This window comes from Morchella sextelata, assembly GCF_020137385.1.
Source record: "Morchella sextelata strain SCLS chromosome Unknown scls_4, whole genome shotgun sequence".
Classification (NCBI taxonomy): Eukaryota; Fungi; Ascomycota; class Pezizomycetes; order Pezizales; family Morchellaceae; genus Morchella; species Morchella sextelata.
The window spans coordinates 1478087-1502500 of record NW_025408619.1 but is presented as its reverse complement, the minus strand read 5'-3'; the positions used below and the strand labels follow the sequence as shown (position 1 = coordinate 1502500).

Below are 24414 nucleotides of genomic sequence, written 5' to 3'. Positions count from 1 at the left end.
TTGCGTTAGACGTGCACGGATAAGCACAGGTGCCAGCCAGATAAACTTTGCAGACACCTGCAGCGAGGAAAAAGAAAAGTACAAGTAAGAGAGAGAAAAAAAACCGGGGAAAACTTAGCCTGCTCATCCCTCATCCCTCATCCCCTCACTCTCTCAGTGGTGGTATTTAAAGGTCCCCCTTCGGTCCTGTGTGTTCTATTTCGTTGTTTGTAGCTATCTGTAACTGGTGTTTGCTGTCAGCTGTCAGCTTTCTTAACTGTAGACTCCTCTTTACTTACCTATTAAATACTTGTATATAGCTACCTACTCATCCATATAGCTATTCGCCTCACCCCACAGCTCTCCAACATGCCACCCGCAACAACAACATCAGATGTCCAGGCAGACACCACGCAATTCCTCTCCTCCACCGCCGACAAGCTCTTTGCCTCCCTGCGCATCAATGACACCCCGTCATCACCGCTGCCAAAGCATGACATTGCCCCCCCGCGCCTCACCGCATTAACACCAGTCACGAGCCGCCCAGGAAGCCCATACACGCAGCAGCCACCCGTCGACTACGACGGCCTCTCATGGCCGAGTACGTTCCTTCCATACCCTGTGAAGGGAGCTACAGCAGCTAACAGCGAGCAGGTGTTGGAGCCAAAAAGCGTCTTGAAGCAACCCCCGAAGAGAAGGCCGAGCGCCTTGAGAAGCTCTCCGGCGCGTGAGTACCCCGCCCTCTTACCCTCCCATTCTGGAGCTCCGCTAATAGCAACCAGAATCCGCACACTCCTCGAATGCATCGGCGAAGACCCGACCCGCGAGGGCCTCCTCGAGACACCAGCCCGCTACGCAAAGGCAATGCTGCACTTCACCAAGGGATACGAAGAGAACCTGCACACAATCATCAACAACGCTGTTTTCACCGAAGACCACGACGAGCTCGTCATCGTCAAGGACATTGAGATCTTCAGCATGTGCGAGCACCACCTCGTCCCCTTCACGGGGAGAATGCACATTGGCTACATCCCCTCCCGGAAGGTGCTAGGACTGAGCAAGTTTGCGAGGATTGCGGAGATGTTTGCCCGCAGGTTACAGCTGCAGGAGAGGTTGACGAAGCAGGTGGCAATGGCGGTGGAGGAGATCCTCAAGCCGCAGGGGGTAGCGGTAGTCATGGAGAGTAGCCATTTGTGTATGGTGATGAGGGGAGTGGAGAAGACGTCGGCGACAACGGTGACGAGTTGCATGACGGGGATCTTTAGGAGGAGTACGAGGACGAGAGAGGAGTTTATGCATTTGGTGGGCAGTCGCAAGTAGGGTGTCTTCTAGTGATGATTGAATGCATGGGGTTATAGATGGCGTTGGTCGGAATCGTTAGTGCAACATTCTGGCTACTGGAAGAGCTTGTGGGGGGTCTTGTGTCTGTTTTTGTTTCCTTTCCTTGTTTTCTTTGTTATACTAGTTAGCCTTCCTGGATCTTTGCCTGCCTGAGCGCTGGCGTCGGTAAAAAGTCGGTGTCTGGGTATCCTTTTTTCTTTCTTTTCCCCCCCCGAGATCGAGCCAGCGGGAGTGTAGTTAAGCAGGTACGGATATACCGCACAATAAACCAATCACGATTATGGTCGTTATAGATCTATCAGAATGTTTGCTGGTACTAGCAATTTCCCGGGGTTGTGTCTTTGTGGAGTGCAGGGGACGGAAAAATCTCGGGTGAAGCAGGGAATGAGTGATAGTGTGTGATTCACCCGTCATGCGTTTTTGTTAGCCAGGTGCAACGCGGCCTCTAGGGCGATCGTGCTTGGTTACGCGTGATGCGGGCGGTCCGGAAGGGACCACATTCGGTGACTTGGTGTTCCAACCCACAGCGGTGTGATAGATCGAGGCGGTAGCACTAGCTGAGCCTGTCTCCGTCACAGGTCGTCGAAAACCACTGCGATTACTGCCCAATGGTTGTATCTGTATAACTTATATTAGTGAGGTGCGTGTTTTTGGTCGGTACATATAACTATGTACTTAGCTGGTACCGGGGTTACAGTCTTCTACGGCATGTTATAAAGAGAGCGAACGACTTTGGCCTACGGATTTTGGTATTTTCCTGGCAGATATGGGGACGAGGTTTTAGGAGTATGACCGGGCGGGGGAGTCTAGTGAGCTATATACTCACGAATTGGACAAGTCTCTGGTGGCGGGTGTCGACATGGTAGTGACATGTGTTGACAGGGTATATTCGGACAACTCACCTGAACAAGTTTGAAAAGCCAGATTTCTTACACTTGTATGAGTGGCGTAAGTCGAGTGATGACGTGTGGTCCACGCGCTGGATACATATTTTGTGGCTTTAGGGGTAGCTACCCAGTGCCCTCTGGCTCTGCCTGTTGCTGCAAAGGGGGTCTTTGGTCGCTTCTTTTCCCTCGTCATGGTGTAAAAAGAGGGAGGGGGAGGGTCTTGGTGTATCCTATCACTACCTGGACTCACTACAGGGTCTTGGACTACTCTTCATTGTTCCCCGGCGTCCTTGGGCCGTCTCTTTATAGCCCCCTTGTGCTTTGTGTCTTGCACTAGTATCTGGAGATCTGGAGATATCTCGACATATTGGATCTGGAAAGCGGGGTGTGAGATGATGGCACGAGTGATAATATGTACCCCCACCACGCCGCGTATGTATGTACTCTCATGGGAGAATCATCCCCTTTCAAGGATATGTAACTACCCTCTAACTCTGTCTCTGATTGAAGACCTATCTCTCTCTTCTCCCCCACCGTGACGTCCTCTTCATACCGGAGTGCACATCTTCTACGGCTACTATCAAAAGAAAAGGGGTATTGTACTCACTACTTTCCATTGAGGGATCTTCACTTCTTTGAACCCACTTCATTCGACTCGCCCCTTATCGTGGGGTCTCGTTGACTTTGCGGGTCGAAAAGGGGAGTCGGGCTCTATGTACATGTAGTCGTGACACGACCTCGGGCGCCGGGGGTCTGATACGAGTGGGAGATGGGGGTGGAGGGGTCTTACTATTGGCTTTTTATCACTGCTAATTGGTTGTTAGTTTTTGCTTCTTTGGTCTCGAGTTTGGGAGATCCAGGTCTCTTTCGCTGGATTCTCTGGATTGGTGCGAAGCTTGGCGCGAGTGATGGCGTGTGATGCTGGCCTCTGCTTAATGTTGTAATTGGGGGTGAGGGGTTGTGAGGGATGAAGTAGAATCTTTCGTAGTGAAGTGGCCTGTTTAGGAAATATTTAACATACGGTAAAGGTCTCGGAGCGTGAGTCGATATTCATCTGATTGATAGGTTGCGGTAAACCCAGTGGCTGATACTCTGGTAGATTGATGTGTTCGGTTTTCACCGGCTTGTGTAGAGATGGATGGATGGCAAGGAGTGGTCGAGCTAGATACAAGTAGATTTAAATGGGAGAGACTATTCTATGCTGTAGGCACATTATAGTAGAGCTAAATCTAGGGCAGAGCTTGTTTTGCCTGCCACTTCTTGGCCTACAATGTAGGCCTTGATCCCGTTTGTCCTTGGCACCAAAGAAGCTCTCACTATAAAGGCGTTACTTCTTTTCTTCTCTTCGCCCGCTTCCTTTCTGATCTTTACCCCCTCTCATATCGTACTTCTTCTTTCCGTTTATTTTCTCTCGCTCTTTTCTTCACGCCCCCACCCCTGTTCCATAACGCTGCTTCCCCCGCCGTTGCTTTTAACCCCCGCCCCACTTCTGCCTTTTCCCTTTGTTTTTCTTCCCCATCTCCACCATTTCCTCCATGTCCTCCGCTTCTCTTCTTCGCATACTTCCCCCAGTCTACCTCGTTCCCTCATCCCCCTCCCGTCGCCTTCTAGTTTCCCCTCTTCCGCACAGCCAGCTTCTTTCGGGAGGATGTTATTTCGGCTTTTTGTTAGGGACCCCAGAGAGGGTATGCAGCGAGGTTCATAACAGTTATATATGTTATAAGCCCAAGCGACATACTCACTCTGGGGTGCCGGAATAACAAAAGGCTGATGTAAATGTTCTCCCGGAAGATGTAAATTGTAATGAATTTCTGAGAAAGTGTTGTCCTTAGTTGTAGATCTGGCACAGCGCAAAGTTTTGCCGAAGATAGGTTAAATAGTCCTGTAGCGATGTGCACGATACAAGATGAAATGGGACTAAAGCACAGCTCTTTCTCTTGTAATGTTAGTTTGTAATTGCCAATACGTAAGGGTCGGTCTTTCCCAAATATCGTGACATTGTGGTCATAGTGTTTTCCCGGCCAAAACGACCTTGAATCTTGAAATGTTCTCGTCTCGTCTTGTCCAAAGTCCCGAGGCAAAGTCTCGTTAGGTTTTATCTTGTCCATTAGTATGCTCGGGTGAGAGTAGCTTCTCTTTCAGCTCTTTTTGTGGGTTAGTTGGCTCGCCCCCCTTGATTTCTCCCATTCCTCCCCCGCCGGCTTCCTGAACTTGTAATCGAGCCGTTATACCAGAAGATCCATTCCCAGCAGTGCCCAGGCGTGGCCCGGTTGAAGCCACTCTTGTAGATTTGGGCTAGCCCCCAATTGGCCAAACCCCTGGAGGGCAGTAGCTTAGTACACCCGTCCAGGGGGCTCAGTGTAGGTTATTTACCACCAGAGCCCCTTTGACAATATCGTGGCGTGGTCGAGGGGTAATAGCCTCTACTACGTTGCATGACATCTCTGGTTCAACCCAGGATGGAAGCAGTGATGAGAATGCCCAACATGGTAGCGACGCTCTTGAGGGATGATACTCATCACATAAGTCTTTTGTTGCTCAGTTTTTCTTCTCCTTTTTTTTGCTTTTTGTACCTGCTACAGCAAGAATATCCATCGCTAATATTAATACAATGGCCCAGGGAGTGGGATAACTTAGATACTGACATACTTAGTGAAGGCTTAATTGGTAGACGTGTCACGCTGTCACGCTGAAGTCTGGGACATACCCGGGGGTGCAAGATAATACAGATCATCGCGCCCTAGCTAAGATTACCAAAATCAGTGGAATATGAAGATAGAGAGAGCCATCAAGTACCGCTTTCAACACTCCATCTTGGCCGCAGCGACTCAAGGCGTTGTCACAGACTCTGAGGCCAAGTCTTGGCACGAGTGATAACGTGTGATCAATTGCTGGCAGCAAGATGCTTGAGCCAAACATCACTAGCGCTGACATCTTATATTGATGGGGATGGTGATAAGATACCAGATATTGAGCCCTCTGTATCTAGATTTGGATTTCACGTGGGGTACGTATAGCATGGGAATTTTCTTCGGTGCCCGTGAAGAGGCGGTAGACTTTTATTCTGGGATTTTTTTTCTCTTTTTTTTTTTTTTTAATTCATACTTTTATTCTAAGTCTCTAGAGGGATTTGATGGGTGAATGAACAGGTAATTTTATAGCGAGGAGTCAACTGTAGAGTCGAGGGATACATGTATATACCAGGTATAGAACAATAAAAGAGAGATTTCTTGAACCTGTTATTCCACCAACAGAGAGCATCTCGATCATAACATGCAAGAACGATAATATGATAATATACATACTTTTATAGGACAGCAGTGCAAACACCACCCCACCACACCCCGCCAAAAAGGACAATAACCAAACAAAACTCTATAACCTATACGTCCACCTCTCCGCATCACTCCGCTTCTACCTCCTTCTCCTTCTCCCCCACCCCCTCCAACGCATTCATCCCCTCCTCCTTGCCATTCAGCCCCCTAAAGCAGCCCCAAAACAGCGCCCCTGCGATCGCAGTCGCCACCGACAACCCCGTATACATCCACACCAGCTTCGGATCCTCCGCGGTCGGCGACAGGGCGATTCCGATCGCGCTGCCCAGCGCGCTGGTAAGCAGGAACATACTCATCACGAACGACTTCATGGCCGGCGGAGCCTTGGTGTACGCGTACTCGAGGCCGGTAATGGAGGCAAAGATCTCGCTGAGGCCGATGAAGAGGTAGCCGGGTGTTTGGACGGCCACGTGCACTTTGTTGGGTACGGTGCAGGGGGTGAGCGGGGTGGTGTAGCAGGGGGGCGAGGTGTAGATTACTGTGGGGTGGTTAGTATTGTGGGTGTTAGAAAGGGGGGAGGGGGCTTACTGTGCTGGACGATTGCGGCATAGGCCATGGAGAGGGAGGCGAGGAGGAAGCCGACGGCGATGCGCGAGATGGGGCGGAAGGGGATGTTGAGGCGGCGGAGGAGCGGGTAGAGGAGTTGGTCGACGATGGGGACGAAGATGATGATTGTGAGGGGGTCGATGCTGGAGAGGTGAGTTAGTTTTTTATCCTTTTACTTTGGGTTTTTACTGCTAGAGCTATAATGCTAGTAATCCGCAGATGTGGGGGGGGGGCTTGGAGGGGTAATGATACTTTTGCATGATATCGTTTGGGATGCCGTGGGTTTCCATAGTTCCGGCTTGTCTGTAGAGGCATTAGAAACCACTACAAAGGAGGCATATAGAGCCGATAGTCCTCACGAAATGAAGTTACTCGTCATCTGTCCATAGACAATCCAATATATCTACACCCACTCACCAATCAGCACTCGCACTCCCAATCACAACCCATCACTCGCCCGTCACCACGCGCACCGGGAAAAAGATACTACCACACAACACACACATTAGCCCTCGTCCCACGCGCACACCCACCAAACCCCCAAACCTTCAACAAGAATACTCACAACACCCGACACGCCACCAACGCCCTCTTCAGCTCCTCCACAAACAGATCCGTCCACGGCAGCGCCTGCGTAACACCATACTCCTCACGATACGCCGACTTGGCGGCATCCATGTTGCCGCGACCATACTTGAGCCCGATCCACATGGCCTTGAAGGCGTCGGTGATGACGGAGCCCTGGGGCGGGCGCACGACGTAGTACTTGCGGCCGAGGAGCAGCGCGCCGACACCGACGAAGAAGACGAGGAAGGGGAGGAGGTAGGCTGTTCTATGTGAGCCTCGTAGAAGAGGGGGAGGAGGGGAAGGATGGTTAGGTACCGGCCCAGAAGTCGACGTGCTGCTCGAGCTCTGTGGTCGCTATGCTGCTGAGCGAGCCGACGTTGATGCACATGTAGAAGATCATATAGCTGCCCGCCCCCGCCTTCATCAGCACCCTTCCATCTCTTACCTGAAGGGGCAAAAACCTACATGCTCTGAATCGTGACCGCCGGATCCACAATAACCCTCTCGCCGCCCTTCAGCGTCCGTATCTTCATGCGCGTCTCGCGATACTGCTCCGCAATCAGCGGGCTCACATTACTCTTAATCCCGCCCGTGCCCAGGCCAATCACCACCATGGCCGCCACAAGCCCACCGAGCGCCGCGCCGCTCTCAATCGCGAACGGCAGCGACGTCACAAACAGGATCAGCAGCCCGGCGATGTACACGCACGCGAAGAGCAGGATCGTGTTGTACTTGCCCATGTACTGGTCGGCGATGATGGCGCCGAGGATGGGCGTTACGTAGCACCCTGTAAAGGGGGGGGGGTGTTAGGGGGTCAATGATAGATGACCGGTGGGGGATGCTGGGTACTTACAGAACTGGAAGAAATACGATAGCCCCGTCGCGCCCTTCTGGCCTAGCCCGATCGCACCAGGCCTTGACGGATCGTCACGGGCATTCTGCATGTAATTCTCTACAACACAATCAGCACCCACTCACCACCCTCTTCCCCCAAAACAAAGAAAACTACATACGAAAAGGCCCCGAAATGCCATAATAGCTAAACCTCTCCGCGAGCTCCACAACGGCCACAAACCACGCCGAGATGGGCAGCTTATCCGCCACATGCCTGAGCGTAGCCTTCTCGTACTCTGTAGGCTCGTCGCCGTCCTCCGTGGGTGTTTCAGCGGCGGCGAGATAGATGTCGTGGTTGTAGGCGGGCGGCGGCGGCGGGGGGGAGAGGGCGGTGGTGGCGTGGCTAGGTGGTGAGGTGAGTTTGAGGTTCTACTTTGTTTGGGGGCGGGAGGGATGGGAGCTTACGAAGAGGCGGCTTTGGGTTCGGACTCCATGGTGGGTGTCTAAACTCTGTTCAATACGGAGTGGAATTGGAAGCCCTGGCTGGATATAGATCTGGAGAAGGGGTGCAGCACAGGTTCTTTCACCAGATGGGGGCGGGTGGGAGTTATATCATGATATCTTCCTCTCTCCTGCTGTTTATCTATCTGCTCTAACTCTACTCCATATACTCCACAATAACGCAATACGGAATACCTCCTCCTCCCTTCTCACCTTCCATTTCCACTTCTACCTCCAGTTCCAATTCCCTCACCTTCAACTTCACCCTCGGCGCCTTGATATCCAGATACCCCCCAGATACCCACTACTAGTAAGTAGTACACGCACATGAAATCCCGATACCGACAGCACCTATCAAAATACTTGACACACCCCCCAAACCCTCCCCCCAAAACCCCTACTAGCACCGCACTCCACAATCTCCCCAACTGTTTTACGTCACAACAACCACCATCGGACCTCACCGCCCACACATCCTCCCCAGAGCCACCAAAAGCGCACCCGGAGTACCACCTCCCAAGCGTACTAGCCCACAGTCAAGCATTCGGGTATCACGGCATTAGCAGCGGAACACGGTGAAATGCTTGTTTTGTCGCTCTTTCCTTTGACCGCTTCAGGAACCGAGGCACTTCACTCGCTGTGGGTCTTGGGTATTTTCTCCGCGGGTAAGAAAGATCAAGACAGAGGGTGGTTTTTAGTAGTGTAGAATAGTTGCTCTCGCGATGCTTACCATCCCAGAGCAGGGTTAGGGTTAGGGTTTGTCAGAAACGGGTTCCTGGATCTCTAGATTCCGCGGCCGGCCCAGGAACCGGGAAAGCCTTACAGGGATTATGTGACGAGAGTGGCAGCAGTGCACGTGCCACTCTATTTAGATCTGTTATCGATACGATCCATCTCATCTACAATAGTTACGATACGATCCGATACTCATGCGCGCCATATTGCATACCCGGTAGAGTACAGGTAGATTCGATAAGGATATCATTACCACCACAACCCCAACCCACAAGCAAGCCTCAAGCCATAAACGTAACCGTCTTTGTCGCCAAAAACTCATCCAGCCCATAACTCCCCCCAAACCTCCCAAACCCGCTCTCCTTGCGCCCGCCATGCGGGAGATGCGGTTCGTCGTGGACTGTCATGCCATTGATATGCACGGCCCTACCCCCAACACACACGCACCAGTCAGCATCACCATTCCCACTCACTCCCCCACCCCTAACCTCAACCCCAAGAAGAACAAAGAAAAACACTCACCCCGCCTCGATCCTCCTCGCGACCCTCAACGCCCTCCCAATATCCCTCGACCACAGCGCTGAATGCAGCCCATACTCCGTGCCATTCGCCAGGGCCACCGCCTCCTCCTCAGTCTCAAACGCAATGAGACTGACCACCGGCCCAAAGCTCTCCGTGCTGTATATGTCCATGTCCTTTGTGACGCCGCGGAGCACCGTGTTGGGGTATGTTCCCGGGTTGGCAGCGATGCTAGTTGCGTGGTGCTCAGCGTCGACGATTGTGGCGCCCTGCTGGACGGCCGAGGCGACGAGGGCTGACACTTTCGCGTGGGCACCGGCGAGCACGAAGGGCTGGTTGCTTGGGAAGGCGCGGGCGGCTTTTGAGAGTGCTGCTGAGAAGCGATCGAGGAGGGAGGTGTGGACGATGACGTTTTCGGTGGCCATGCAGATTTGGCCAGCCTGTGGGGTGGGTGGTTAGTGTCTGGATCACTACTACAGTGGTGGCTCTTCCAGGGGGGAAGATACATACGTGCAGATACCCCGCAAACACCGCCGCCTCCGCCGCCTTCTCCACATCCGCGTCCTCAAACACGATAAACGGCGCCTTCCCGCCCAGCTCCAGCATCACCGGCTTCAGGTGCTCCCCGGCCTTTGCGGCAATCTTGCGCCCGACCGCAGTGCTCCCCGTGAAGTTGATCTTGCGCACGTCGCGCTGCGCAATCAGCGAATTCGTGATCTCGGGCCCGTCCTCGCGCGTACTGCCAATGACGTTTAGAGCTCCCGGGGGAAGCCCGGCTTCGACAAACATGGACGCCAGGAGGTAGTGCGTGCGTGGTGAGAGCTCGGAGGACTTGAAGATCACGGTGTTGCCGGCGGCGAGAGGGAAGAGGATGCCGCGCATGGCGAGGATAATGGGCGCATTCCTGGCGCCATGTTAGCTTGTACGTTCGGGCTGGTTATCCGGGGGCGGCGTCAGGGAAGCACCCATAGTAGGGGCGCTGGATTCTGCGGCCTCCACAGCTACGAGTACTCTCCAGACCCACCCCCGAACAATCCAGAGCTCCTTCTTACCAAGGCGCAATTGCCAGCACAACGCCATACGGCTCCCTATACACCATCGCCGTGCGCCCTTCGCCTCCGTCAACAAAAAAGCCACCCCTCACAACACAAAACCGCAAAACCCACCTTCATCCGCACTCTCCGGCAGCCGCCCCTCAATGCTCGTCAGCTTCCCCGCCACCTCCTTCACAAAGCCCACACTCGTAAAGATATTAAACTTCGCCCACGGCTCCTGCGCCGCCGTCTCGGTGCACATACACTCCGTCAGCTCGCCACCGCGGCGCTCCAGGATGTCTGCAAACTTGAAGAGCAGGTCCCGCCGCTCCACCAGCTTCTTTCCCGACCAGACGGGGAACGCGGCCGCCGCAGAGGCGGTCACGCGCTCAACGTCCTTCAGCGACGCCGCCGAGGCCCGCCAGAGGACGCTGCTGGGCGAGGCGGGGTTGTGCACCGCAAAGGTCTTGGCCGTGGTGTGCGGAGCATTATCGAGCAGGAGCGGGGTGACGTAGGAGCTGTCGGTGCTGATTGGGCGCACGGAGACCCGTGACGCAGCAAGAAGCCCGTTAGGGCGGAGAGGGCGGGGGCGGAGGAGTCGCAGCATGGTGGTGGTGGAGGTAGAAAGGGCGGTGTTGGAAAAGCTCTGTGGAGGTACCGTGGGTGAGTTGCTTGTACCTGCTCCTCCGGATGACGTTGTGGATGCCAAGAATTGCGGAGAAGAGAGCTTCTGTGTAATCACGAGATCGAGGCGATGCAGCTAAGTGCTAGCCCCGGAGCGAGGTGACCGTTGTGGGAAACTCGGGGGTGTGCGTGAGGGGCGTGATTGGGCAGGTTTCGTAGAGGGGCTCGGAGAAACATCGTGTTGGGGCTAGGTAAGCTGAGATCGTGAGCAGCTCGGGATCTGGAGTGCGGTATCGATAAGCCATTTAATTGGTTTCACCCAGGCAGGCAGCGGGAAGAAACATCGTCCACGAGATCCCGAGGTGAGTGGAGTATGTAGAACAGGCAGAGAAGAGCATGTCGAAGAGAGAAACGGAGAGGAGATGCCCAGAGCAGGCAGGTGAAAGTTGATGGAGACACCACGCCATAGACCTCGTGGCCTGATGAATTAAGCGTAACTGCCAAACAAACAAACCCGAAGCAACGAGAAAGTGCACTTTCCCGATTGGCAATTAGTTAGCCCATCGTTGACTGGAGCAGACCCACCGACCAATCACCCCGCATCCCTTCTTTCTTTCTCCAAGACCCGGGGCACACAGCGCTTGGCACGCACGCATCCATCCATCTCGATTCTCACCCAGCAGGCAAACACCACATCACATGCCATCACTCGTAGGGCCATAGCTAGCCATCTTACCTGCATTCTCTATTATATTACCCGTTTTCTCCAGCGGAAGAATTAAACGGTCTCGGCCTTCCCCACATCCTCACCTAAGCAATTAATTAATCTAACCCCGCACTTTCCCTGTACTCTACTCTACTCTACTCTAGGCAGCCCAGTATCGTACCGGTGAGCTGGCGGTTGGTACATACACGACATACATGCTCGGGAGAATTATATATTGCAGCGGGCAGTTACTCGATTTGTTAGCTGGCTGGCTGACGGCTGACAGACTGGCTGACTGGTGAGGCGCAGAATAGAGTACCTACTACGTAAGTAGGTACTGGATAAAACCTTGCTGTGGTACTTTCCGTATTGTAAGTCTTGTCCATGTATGTCTGTATGTAGAGTAGGTATGAGGGCGAACATCATGGCTACATGTAGGTACATTACATGTGAGAGCGGATAGGGCAGGGAGAGGATAGGATATGGTAGGGTAGAGGGGCAAGGCATGGGATGAGGGGCACCTCAGTTCAAGCCTCTCTACGCGTGCGGTCTGTACAGATGGGTACTTTCCGCCCGCCGATCATTTCTCTCCTGTGGAACTGTGCCTACATTTTGCAGTTGCAGCACTTGCGGGGTACATGGATCTACACAACCCACATGTACCACCACCATATTAATTCTTGTGCAACACACACAGCACAGCAAGATAGAAAATTTCTCATCAATTAATTTTTGGTTTTTTCCCTGGTTTTTCAACTGTTGCCGTTCGTGAGATACATCTTCTTAGGTAAATGATGTAGGTAGCGTAATATACAGGGAAAAAAAAGAGGATTTGATTGACAAAGGAAAAAGTAAGTGGCCTGAAGGAATGGACGGCTCATGATGATGTGATGCAGAGCTCTAATACACTGGTATTAATGGAAAGAAAGAAAAGAAAAACAGATAAACTCCAGCCCAGAACCGAGGCGTAAAAAAATGCCTATTCAGAATGTTGTTGCGTAGATGAAGTGAAAAAAAGGAAGGCTAAAACGGCGGCCAAATATCTCGCACTTTGTGCTCTTCTCTTAGTAACCGCAGCGGTTGGCTGTTTTGGGGAGAAGTGTTAGTATATGGCTTGAGCTTTGCAAGTAGGGGAAGAGTATGGCGGAAGTGGCATACCATATCGCTGGGTCAATGGCTGCGGGAACAAGCCGTTGGCCAGAAGATCCCTCATGTCCCAGTCGGGGGCGCCCTCGGTCTTCCAGGTCCAAAAGAACCACCCGGCATTCTGCTCGTAAGCATCCAATTGGGCCTCGATGCTATTTCCTCTGTTAGCCCATCTCCCCCCCCCAATCAAAAAGTAAACACGATTCCGGGAATCCCTACTAAGCCCTAGTATTCGCCTTCTCCTCCGCCGAGTATGCCGCAACCGAGCCGGAATACCTGTTTCCACAGGCGCCAAAGTACTGCGACCCTCCAAAGTTGCCCTCCCACCTGGCACCGCGGCCCACACCGTTGAGATACTTTGTGCAGTCGGTCCTTGCGGCCGACCATTCACCAATGACGTTCCACTTGTCGGTGGTGCGGATGTTGTTGCCAACGCCGCAGGCGGCACCGACGTGGGCGTTGATGTCGCGGGAGAGCTCGCCCGGGCTAAAGACCTGGTAGGTGTGCGTGTCGAGGATCACATTGTTGAAGCCGGAGGTCATGAAGCCGTTCCACGAGTTTGGATCGTAGAAGGCGTCACCAATGACGACGGCGACGTCCGGGCTGCTGTCGCGGACGGTGCCCCAGCCATCGTACCAGTATTGCCTGATTTTGTCCATGTTAAGGTTGGGGCCGAGGGCTGTTTGAGCAGTTTGTCAGTTCACTGAGGCATTATATAGACTATATAGTTGTTTAGTGGAATTTAGTAACATACGTTCGTTGAGGAGCTCAATGGCCGTGACAACATCGTTGTACGAGCCCTGTGCATAGCGCTGAGAGAGCGTCCTGATGACCTCGACAGTTAACTGCACGTTGTTTCCCGTCTGCCACTCAAGGTGGTCGCGGTATCCAGAGTTGTCGAAACCGTTCTGCGAGCCGGGGGCTAGAAAGAATTATACTCATATCAGACCCAACCCCACATCACATCAAAACGCAGAGTTAACAAACTACTACTCACCGCCATGCAGGTCAATCCAGACCTTGAGTCCCGCGGCCCTCGCCCAGCCAATAGCACGATCGAGGATATCCAGCTGTCCACTGACAAACGGGTCGCCGTCCCGCATTCGCACGGCCCAGTATCCGATCGGAATGCGGACATGGTTCAGGCCCGCAGCGGCGATTTGGTAGAAGTCGTCGGCGGTGATGAAATTGCTGTGGAAAGGGCGCGGTTAGTGAGAGAATTCGGAAGAGAGCCGGAGGGAGGGGAGGGGGTAATGAGGGCAAAGCATACTTCCAGTGGTTGCTGAGCTTGCTGTAGCAGGCGTCTTTACCAATGTATTGGCATAGCGTCCATTCGTCCACGGCGCCGGGGACGGAGTCGTAGATGGAGGGTGTGATCCATGCTGTAGGAAAAGAAGAGAAATTATGTTAGAGAGATGTGGAAAGAGATGAGGGTTAGTTGTAATTGCTTACGCTCAGTTAGAAGCCATCCACCAAGGTTGACGCCACGGACTTTGACGCCACCATAGTTGAAGGTAAGTGCCCTCTTCTCGATGTTTTCCTTATTGCTGCGCACAATAAACAAAATCAGATATACAATTACCACCTCACAACCAAAATCAGGAAGAATATTTCCACATACAGAGCAGCAGACTGAGTACCAGCAACCAACAAGGCCGCGGCCGCAAGGCAGAGGCGTTTTGCGTTGAACACCATTGTTGATTATATTAGATATTCCAAAAATTAGAAGAAGCTGAATTAAAGGCGAATATGTTTTGGCCTGAGTACTGAAGCTAGCTGTAGATATACCTTTACTCTCCACATAAGAACGGGCGCCCCTTGCCCACTTTATACTTGTGGGGGAGGGGTACCGAGTACTTTAGAGCATGTAGTACCCACTCACTGGTACTACAGGCAGAGTAGGTAGAGTGATACATAGTGCATTTGGGATAACTCCATTGCGTTCTATTCAATGAACCCAGGGTTTTTTCTTTTCTAGAGCACCCTCCAATAATGATAATGCGTTCCTGGGTCAGGCAGGCAGGGGATCTGCAGTGCAGTGTGCATCGGGGCAGCAAGGGCACTCTAGGAAATCCTGCTCCGGCGTGTGACTAGGTTTGTCTGTAAACTTGATCCAATACCAATGACAGAGTGCCCATGGGACCATTAGAGTTCCAGGACCGAGGTAGAGCACATACTATTTTCCCCCAGAAGGAAACATTTTGAGTTATGCCTGTTGATATGACGGGCTGAGGTCACTCAAGAGTACTATTAGAGTAACTCTCTTGCCAACTAATCTAGTAGAGTAGGTACAGTGGCCGTCCCATTGCGGCATTGCGGAAGTCTGCCTTTCGTCCTTCCTGCATGCAAACCAAACCACACCCCCCTCCTTCCCCATGGCATTCCGTCCTTGTGTGAGTTTCTTTAGAGTAAAGACCCCTGCCCTGCCCTACCCACCTTGTCACCGCGGATATACGCGAGAGCTACTATGGTTTTGGCAGTGATGATCTCAACTTTAAAAAGCAGGGTGAATGAGGCTCTGATGCTTGTTGCAATAATCTTAAACAGAGTTGAGTTGATTGTGTGGGTTGGGTGATCAGATCATGCATGCCATGACGAGGGAATCGAACGCAGCAACTCTTTACGGTAGAATAGAATAAAAGTGGACAAGGTGCGTTTGTCTTCTGCCTTGGGAAACCTCGAAAGAGAGATAAAGTCTACTGCCTACTAGTGACTACATATCACTACTGCTTACTGCCTACTCTATTATCGGCTGAACTTGGTACATTGCATCTCATGGGTCTGATTCGATCTGGTACATACCTATCTGTACATCCTTCGTGCTTCTGAACACTACTTCTAATCAAGAAAGCAGAAGCACAAAAACAACCAGCGGTACCGGATTAACTCTGCCTGCTCCACTCGAGAGTAAGCAGAGCTACAACTGCGCACCTATTTACTCTGCTTCCATGTACCTACAAGATACATGTACCTATGTTATGAGATGTATGTACGCATTCTACCATCAGAAAGGCCAATGACGGCATCCTGGTCACTATCAAAGACATGACTCTGATGATCCTGACGTGGACACATTTGGATTGCACATGAAAGCTGAGCAGAAGAAACGCAAATATATCTATCTAGGTGTTTTAAGTTTTTCCGATAATATCTATTGCGGCCGGACGGGTCGGTGTACTCTGATGGAAATGGAAATCCAGATACCACAAGCGTCGAGCTCAATGCAGATGAGCACCGAACTAGAGTACATTACCTACATACATACTATATCTCAATGCCTAACAACGTGTTCCTGAACATCTGGGTTGGGCCGTAGAGCCATCCGTGGCCGGCTAAAAAAACCAAATTCCTCTTCGGCTTTCAGCTGCATAGCGTCACTTTTGTAGTCCGCCCGAGTGGCTTGACGCAGAATGTCGTTCGTGAGCACCGGCAGAAAAGTGCAACTGTTCCTCTCGATAAGCCCCGAGCGAATCGGCTTCTTGCTTGGACAGTTTGTGCCCTTTGATCGGTTGAACCGGCACTTGGCGCAGGTTCCTGGTGTTGCATCTTTATTTAAAAAAGTGCATGTTGGTGGACCTGTCGTCTCGTCGCAATTCCTCTCCTGCATCCAATGAAGGGCCTGCGTTGGCACATTCTTGATGTCTGACGCGTGGGATTCTTGGGGGGATAAATGTTTAAATGAGTATTGCCCAAATACAGCACTGTATCCATAGCACACAGCGTTTTTTCTCCCTTGATGCGAAAATGGCGTCTTTTCTTGAGCCCTCGCGGAAACTTTAGAGTTGCAGAACTGCTACTGATCCCCTGGACTCAGACAGCTCGGCGCCAAGAGAGACAGACCCCCCGCCCGCCCCGCCCGCCCGATAAGCGGAGACGCCTATATTAAGGGCCGTAGATTGTCTCATCGACTTCGTTTCAGTGCGCCTAGTGTATCAAAGGCTTGAAGATAACTTTTTGAAGATATACGGCGACATACCATGACCTGGAGTGGTCCTGATAAAGTTCCCTAGTAATTCGGGTAATGAAGCACTAAGAAAAAGAAACTCTGGGGCAACCGAAAGAAGACTTCGGCAAAATCCGATTAGTTGGTTGCGGCTTGCTTTCCTTGTGGCTTGGATCTTCGACAACTCACGCTGATCATTGACCAGGCCGCCCAATCTCAACGGATTACAGCTCCGATGCAATGCTTTTCTGTCCATCTTATTCAAACAGTTGGTATAATTAGATGACTTGCCCCCTTTTAATTTACGGTCTCAAGGATTTTTTTTTTCCTTCTCTTCCATGCCGCGCCTTGGAGGCCTACCTATGGTACGGGGAGGAGGGGGCAAAAACTGATGTTGTCACTGGTTCTTAGGCCTTGGTACCTGGTACCTTGGTAAGAGGACATGATGTAGCTTATTATTTGGGGTAACGGTAAGTACCACCGCAATTTTTTGGTCCCTTGTATGCATGTTAATATTGCACTCCCCCATCCTCGCCGCGCGCTGATATGATATTCGCCTCATTAAAACACGCCTTATCAACCAGCCGATAGCGGCGGAATGTCTATGTTGTACCTGTTTTGAAGATATAGACAGGACGGACCTTTTGTTGTTACATACCAATCAATCCTCCCGTGTCCGACTCTACTCTACGAGTGCGAGTTGACTTTTTTTCTATCCATCTAGAACGTGGGACACATATGTACGTGGGTAGATCAAACTCGTGGCGGGCAAGCCAATCTAATCCTAATCGCGTCCGACTCCTACATTCTCCAATATCACGATCCAAAGGTGTCTCAGTTCATCACCCCCTAGCCCTCCAATGCAGCCACAACGCGTTATCACACTCTCCACCGACCAGACGGTGGCTACTGTTCCGCAAAGCTCCCCCCCACTCACTCAAGGGGAATTTCTCGAAAACTGTCCGACCGAGACATCTTTCGTGGGATCAAGATGAGGTGGGTAATTGATCCGCGATAAAAGATCCGGGCGCGATAACTGTCAGCTTTAAGAAGTTGGTACCGAGTAGGTTCTGCGAATTACATAGGAAAGAGAACACACAAAGCTAGGACCGGCTGAACCCGTTACATGGAAAAGAAAGATGACGCAAACAAATAACACCTCTTGATACAGGGGAAGCTTAGAGTAGAAAGTTAGTGCACCGCATGCACGTCGAAACAACCGCATGTGTCGCTGGACATGGAAACGGATGTTTCTGCTTGTTTGCCTCAAGACAGAATCCTAGGTCGATTTTAAATCTCTGGTATTTGCCCCTGATTTAGCCCATGATCAGGCCAGGTGCCTCCAAACCTCGAGGTCCTTGCCTCGAGGGAGTAGAATACAGGAGGAAAGGGGTCTGAAGTGCTTGCTATTGACAGCTATTGACATCTAAAGTACTAGGAGGTAAAAATCTCTATAAAAGAGAATCTCATCTCCTTACTCGGGCGAACCTGTAAATTGCGCAAACCTAAACCCCAAAGCGGGCATGTTTTATCACCTTGCGCTGTTCAATCAATTGGCGTTACAGCAACGTTTACCATGGCCAGCCGAAAGACCGGCACAAAAAAGAAACCGGGGAGCTTCGGAAAAATATGAAGCGAAAGGCAAATGGCGGAAGAACCTACCGCGATCTTGTAGTGGTCATATTCATTCAATCACCAGCCCCCCGGGTTTTCGAGATAGGGTCGAAATCCATATATAGTACCAGCCGGTGCGAAGCCGCCACGCATACACATGGTTGGAATACTAAGACCTCCGATTAAATTGGCCTTTCTGGAGCCTCGAGTAATATCGATCCTATGAATAGGAACCAGATAATGGATGATTATTCCCTGGATACTGACGGCCTTGAGGTTTCTCAAGAAATCCTTTATGCCATCTTAAAGACAACTTGCCTTCCCTGTCTTGAATAGACCAAAAATATAGACGTTTAAGATCCCTTCGTATCCTACATCGTGTAAACTACGATACTATCCATAATCAGGAACCCCTAAATTCTAGTCCGTCATAGTGCGGAATCACATTTTATCACTCGTTAAAAAGGCCCAGTCATGTTTTAAGTCACGCTCGGCATGAACCATAAAACAGTACCTGCCGTCTATCTTGCCAGCTGGCCCAGCTGATCCAGCTGGACTGAGTCAACTCAAGTGCAGTCGGGCCAGCCCGGGTTTTAATTTATGATTTATGATGACAGTCCACCAAATGAAATATTACTCCAACTAGATTCTACTTCATAAAGCTTTCCCATTGGGATGATAGGAGGTACTTACAATGTGATCTGAATATTTTTTGATTTAAGTTGGCGAAGTCATCACTTTCTTTTTTGTTGTTCCAGGTGGTGTTCTTGAGACATCGCAAGTTTCTGGAAGATCTCGGCGACCTCTAATTCGTTTTTGATCTCCTGTCCCCGAACAACACTCTTAGTCTGGACTTGTCCGAATCTTTCAATGGTCCGTACTAGACCGCAAAACTCCAACCTGGACGGTTTGGCTTTGGACTGGACTGGACTGGACTAGAATGGATCTGGCCGTAATCTCTACACCATTGACTCTTGAGACTTTTAACACTAGGACGTGTGTGGTGTTGATATATATGTAGTAGTAGCCCCAAGGCGCATTTTTGAATCAAATTAACCAAAAGAAATCATTTCTCTCATTCCAATGTTCTCGACACTTAAAGAGAACTATTCACCATATTAGTTCCCTGAAGACTTTACACGTGTGTTTTATCTGGCTATCTGGTTCTGTGACAACATGTAGCTGGGTATACTTTCTTTTGGGGGGAAGAGAGAGTGAGAGCCGCGTTATCATAGCTTTCAAGCTTGTTTTAATATGATAAAGAACTCTCAGCCCTATACTCGCGAGTACAGTAGAAAACAAAGTTCTTCGTCTCAAGACGAAGTACAGCCACTCTGCAAAAGTGTTCGTGATTCCGATTTGGGAGTGAGACATTTCTTCATATGTAACCGTGGCGGGCCATCAAAACCCCCAAGAGAAAACTCCCCCAGTGACCAATGGCTCCCGGAATCAATGAAGAGTATTTTAAGGACTTACCTTCTTTTATATATACTCACGAACTATATTATATATTCTCCGCTGTTTTGAACCTCAACACTAATAACATCAAATTCACGGGTGCGCCACACTGCGCACTGACATTAAAACTGAATCACGAACACTTTTGCAGAGTGGCTGTACATGCATTCGTTTCCTTGGATACTGCCACTTCAGAAATTATCTGATCCTGATGAGTACGTACTACACGTTCCCAGCGCTTTACTATAAATGGAAAACTTGCGTTAAATTCAAAAAAAGTATAGCCTAAGCTTAACCTGGAGCGCGGAGATAGCGGCAAGTTGTAGGGGATTGTAATTGCTAAGAGTTAACTGGATAGACATATATAGCTTAGACTACCTATTCTGTATTTCTGCGCTATATCTTTTTCGATTGACCTCAGGCTCTTTCTTCGAATTGACAACCTACTAGTAGTATTTGCCGGGAGAATGTGTTTAATTATATACTATCACTCGTGCCAAGACCAAACTTACAACGTCGACGTTAGTGAATATAACAGAGGGACGTACAGTCCAGAGATTTCTGTAGTTTTCCCTCTTACCATGTTGAATATCTGTCATCGCTGGCTTTCAATGCGCAAAGATTATGTATCCCCAAGCCCAGCTTGTCTTGGAAGTTAAGTGGACCATATACGCATCTCTCTCTCTCTTTCACTATGCTGCATTCCCGCATCTCCCCGTAGAAAGCCAAAGGTGTTGAAAACCTATACATAAGGCTTACGAGTATCCTTATTAGGGGTATTTATCCCCTCTGAGATCTCTCGACAGTCTCAGACTACACGATTTTGAGCCTCTACTATTTGGCTATCGCCCTGCCTGGTGTGAATATGCACTCTATTGCATCAGGAAATTCTACCACCTGCCGGGTATTCTACACCTTTACCCACCACACCCTTCTCCTTCCCTCATCCATCAAAAACATTACTATCATTCTGCACTCTCATCATGTAGTACCGCACCACGATGTTGTTGGTATTGAGAACCAACTAAGCTAGCTCCCCTGTGCTACAGTTGGTGGAGATATAGTTGCAGCTATTGATGTATAGACATTTGTACTTGTATCGTCGTTAATTAGAATGATATATCTACTAGATCGAACGGAATACATCTGAAAGGGCTGGAGAAAAGTGTAAGGAGTGGACGCTGCGATTGTGCATCAAGGTATCAACTCCTAAAATCAGCGAGTGATATCCCATGAACCTCATCATTACAAATCAAACCATTTCGTCCCACATAAACAAACATTCCCATGCATTCCCCCCTAAGTCAAGCTCTAACTTAGTAACCAAATGTACTTGCTCAATAAATCAAACAAAACCAGAAAACCAAAAGACAGAAAGAAAGAGAAGACTTTTGGATATTATAACTCCCGGCCATCTACCTAACGCTAACTACTCTACATAAACCAACAAATTTAAAACAAAAAAAAGCACCCAAAACGCCTTTCCCCACCCTCCCCTCACTACCAACCCCCGCCCGCCTTCATCGCCAGCTCCGCCGCCCTCGCCACCACATCCACCTCCTGCGTCTTCCCAAGATCATTCTCCACCTGCCTATACCCCGTAAACATCAATTTCTCCTTCTCAATCCCCGTCCTGCTCTCCCACGCCTTCACAAACGCCTCCACCGCGCCACCCCTCACCCCCCCATCTCTCCTCTCCTCCTCCTCGCCAGCAGAGTAGTACGCCTCATCCACCCTCGCCACCCACTCCTTCTGATTCTGCATCGACTCTGAGGACAACGGCAAGGCAATCTCGTCGTTAAACTTAACCTGCCCGCCGCCGTTCGTGCACCCGCCAGGACACGCCATGACTTCCACATATGCATACTCCGACCCCACAGCGCCAGCGGCACCAGCGGCAGTCTTAGCCTTACGCGCGGCGATCGCGGCCTGTGCCTTCCCAAATCGGGGGAGTACCCGTGTCTTCGCGGGCTTGAGGCGCCTTACCAGGTTTTGGATATTCCGGAATCCGTAGCAGCGGGCCAGACGCGCAATGACTTCTTCTTCCCCGCCATCGGCGGACGGCGGGCGGAACACGACATAGTCGACGGTATCGACGTTGCGGCCCTTCTCAACGCGGAGCTGTGCGCCGGGGGTCTGCTCGATGAGGCGGGCGGCGATGTGGGTGAGGTAGCCGCCGCTGGTGCCGGCGGTGTGGTCGGTAAGCGGGATGCGGCCGGGGCGGGAGAGGAGGCTGAGGACGGCATCGGTGGGTGGCTGTGTCAGTGGTTTCCGGGGGAGCGTCGAGAAGTCGAGGTTTAGGGACTGAGCGAGCGAGATGAGCTCGCGGGTTGTGATGACGCAGTCGACGTCGCGGACTGGGGCTTCGTCGGTGGTGGGGCCCCAGGCGGCGGAGGTGAGCTCGCCGCGGGCGCCTTCGAGCTTCTTGTCGAAGCAGGGCATGATGCCGACGACGTAGACGCCCGAGGGGCCGGAGTCGGGCTGGAGGAGTGTTTTTACGGCGGTTCCAAGGATGGCTTGCGGTGATTTTAGGGTTGAGAGGTGTGGGATGAGTGCTGGCTGCGTTGACTCCAGATAACACACAAATCCAGGACAAGCAGATGTGAGTATCGGCTTCTTTGAGATCCCTTCACCGGCGGGCTGCGATAATGATGCCAGGAGCTCCTCGGCGGCGTAGTGGAGCGCAATCTCCTCAGCGATGTTGGTGTCCAGCACTAGGTCGAAGCCCCGTATCTTTGACTGACCGTTCTCCTCGCCCTCCAGCGTGGCCGTGCGGATGCCTTCGCTGCCGCAGAGGAGCTGCTCAATCATCCATCCCGCTTGCTTTTCCGTGACGCCGTAGGTCACTGCCAGACTCGCTCGTGTCTGTGGGCTCACTAAAGCAACGAACTTCTTGTCTTTGGACGCAGGCGCGGCGAGGTTCGCAAGCACTTCGTTGTGCGATTGGAGGGATACGAGGACAGCTTCGGCGGAGGTGACGCATCCAGAGCAGGCGAGGCAGTCGGTCAGCGAGATCTGTGCGGGGGTGAAAGTCTGGGGCGCTTTGTCTTCCAGAATGACTTCATAGGGGTTCTGTCAGTGTATGTTAGCTTTGGTGGAGCGCAATTAGTAGATCGGGGGAGAAGGTACATCTTTCGGGGGTGCTGCGGGGAGTGTTTCAACGGGCTTGATGCATGCGACTCCGGGGGAGATGAAGTCGTTCAGATCATCGGCGCTCAGGATAGCACTCATGGCTTGTTTCTTTCTTTGTTTCTCTACTTTACAGAGGGGGTTGTGAGGATTATGGAGGGAAGTGGTGGTTTTCAATACTAAATGTTTCTCTCCTGCAGGAGTTACAAATCCGCGGAAACCGGGAGAGAGCTGTGGCAAAACAATCGTGAGAAAAGGTGTGTGCGTCTTGTCTTATCTAATCTAATCGATAAGAGGTGGGGTTGACAGAATTTAATATTTGTCATCACAGGCATGTCACAGGGATATGACTTTTGATATTGGAAACAATGATATCAGTGGGGGCAATTGTTTGATATGTCTAGGTATTTATAAGTAGATACGTACGGGTAGAGATCGTAGTCTTCAGTGGTCTCGTGAAACATCTGTGCACGCACTGTAGGTATGGGGGTTTCGATTGAAGTATCGCGGTAGTAGATATCGATCGAACGATCTTTACCTCATGTTTGTAATTACATGTTTGTACTCATCAAGACTCCAATTCTGTCCAGACTTTCAGATGCTATTTTCAACCATTCGGACAGAAAAAGATCCTGTGTATTCTGAGTTTGACGTGGTTAAATAAGTTTTGGGAAGCACATGTATCAATTACTGATGTTCCGCCCTAGAGCGAGCGAGCAGTGCGGTAAAGTCGAATGGAAACCCTCAAAAATTCAACACCTTATATCCACTATCGCAGAGATGTAAATTCGCCCTGCAGCTGATTGCCCGTAGTCGCGCTCATTTGCCGAGCCCAACCCAGTCGCGGTTCCGCCGCACACCACCGCACAGCCAAGCCAACCCCTTGCAGGAAAAAATTCTCCCGACCTACGCAGAGTAGGGCAAGACCCGCAAAAAAATTTGGCCGCCCTCTGTCTTGGCAAGATGGCATAAAACCGACGAGCCCCCCGCCCCCCTCTTCTCTCACTATGCGATTTTACTTCATAGGATCATTTCTATAGTAAATCGCCTCTTCTGAACTCTTTACCAGAGCCACAGAATCTCCAACCTGGGGGATGAGGTTAATCCTCCCCATCCAAGAGTGATGCCTCTTTGCCTCTGCTTCGGCGGTGGTGGCTATGATCTCGACCCTTGTCTCTGTCTGTCTCCTTTTGGAGGCTGGAGATGGGGGTGGATGGGGATGGAAGTCTGACAGGTCCTGAAAACTATATTTTTTATATAGTTTTCTTTTTTATATAGTTTTTATATAGTTTTCTTTTTTATATAGTTTAAATCAATAAAAAAAAATTTAAAAAAAAAAAGTTCTTCAGTTTTCTCGTGCGCCCACTATTTTCTTTTCTTCTTAATATGACTAATTGTTTCGTTTTTTTTTTCGTAGAAAACTCCATCAAAGTGACAACAGTAATAAAACTCGTAGACCCAACGATCGTAATCATTCGTAAACTGTTAAGTGCCATGCGATTCTAGCTGTAGAAGT

At 50.8% G+C, this 24414-nt stretch overlaps 5 protein-coding genes across 5 annotated transcripts; 1 reads left to right on the top strand and 4 right to left on the bottom strand.

The window, feature by feature from the left end:
- Positions 1–348: 348 nt before the first annotated feature.
- Positions 349–1299, top strand: H6S33_010305 (uncharacterized protein; the record flags this gene model as incomplete). The annotated part of the gene is made up of 3 exons (XM_044841675.1): positions 349–580; positions 634–706; positions 762–1299. The coding sequence occupies 3 exons, from the start codon at positions 349–351 to the stop codon at positions 1297–1299; spliced, it is 843 nt and encodes a 280-aa protein (XP_044697448.1).
- Positions 1300–5610: 4311 nt separating this feature from the next.
- On the bottom strand, positions 5611–7983 carry H6S33_010304 (uncharacterized protein; the record flags this gene model as incomplete). Its single annotated transcript, XM_044841674.1, has 11 exons — positions 5611–6020; positions 6071–6231; positions 6341–6391; positions 6448–6491; positions 6562–6574; positions 6654–6915; positions 6971–7059; positions 7121–7442; positions 7509–7607; positions 7669–7892; positions 7955–7983. The coding sequence occupies 11 exons, from the start codon at positions 7981–7983 to the stop codon at positions 5611–5613; spliced, it is 1704 nt and encodes a 567-aa protein (XP_044697447.1).
- Positions 7984–9006: 1023 nt separating this feature from the next.
- H6S33_010303 (uncharacterized protein) lies at positions 9007–10885 on the bottom strand (the record flags this gene model as incomplete). The annotated part of the gene is made up of 5 exons (XM_044841673.1): positions 9007–9151; positions 9248–9684; positions 9755–10148; positions 10297–10354; positions 10411–10885. The coding sequence occupies 5 exons, from the start codon at positions 10883–10885 to the stop codon at positions 9007–9009; spliced, it is 1509 nt and encodes a 502-aa protein (XP_044697446.1).
- A 1787-nt stretch (positions 10886–12672) lies between these two features.
- On the bottom strand, positions 12673–14449 carry H6S33_010302 (uncharacterized protein; the record flags this gene model as incomplete). The annotated part of the gene is made up of 8 exons (XM_044841672.1): positions 12673–12692; positions 12767–12906; positions 12974–13433; positions 13509–13676; positions 13752–13945; positions 14025–14136; positions 14207–14301; positions 14376–14449. The coding sequence occupies 8 exons, from the start codon at positions 14447–14449 to the stop codon at positions 12673–12675; spliced, it is 1263 nt and encodes a 420-aa protein (XP_044697445.1).
- Positions 14450–21269: 6820 nt separating this feature from the next.
- On the bottom strand, positions 21270–23000 carry H6S33_010301 (uncharacterized protein; the record flags this gene model as incomplete). The annotated part of the gene is made up of 2 exons (XM_044841671.1): positions 21270–22841; positions 22899–23000. 2 exons carry the CDS (start codon positions 22998–23000, stop codon positions 21270–21272), a joined length of 1674 nt encoding a protein of 557 aa, XP_044697444.1.
- Positions 23001–24414: the final 1414 nt, after the last annotated feature.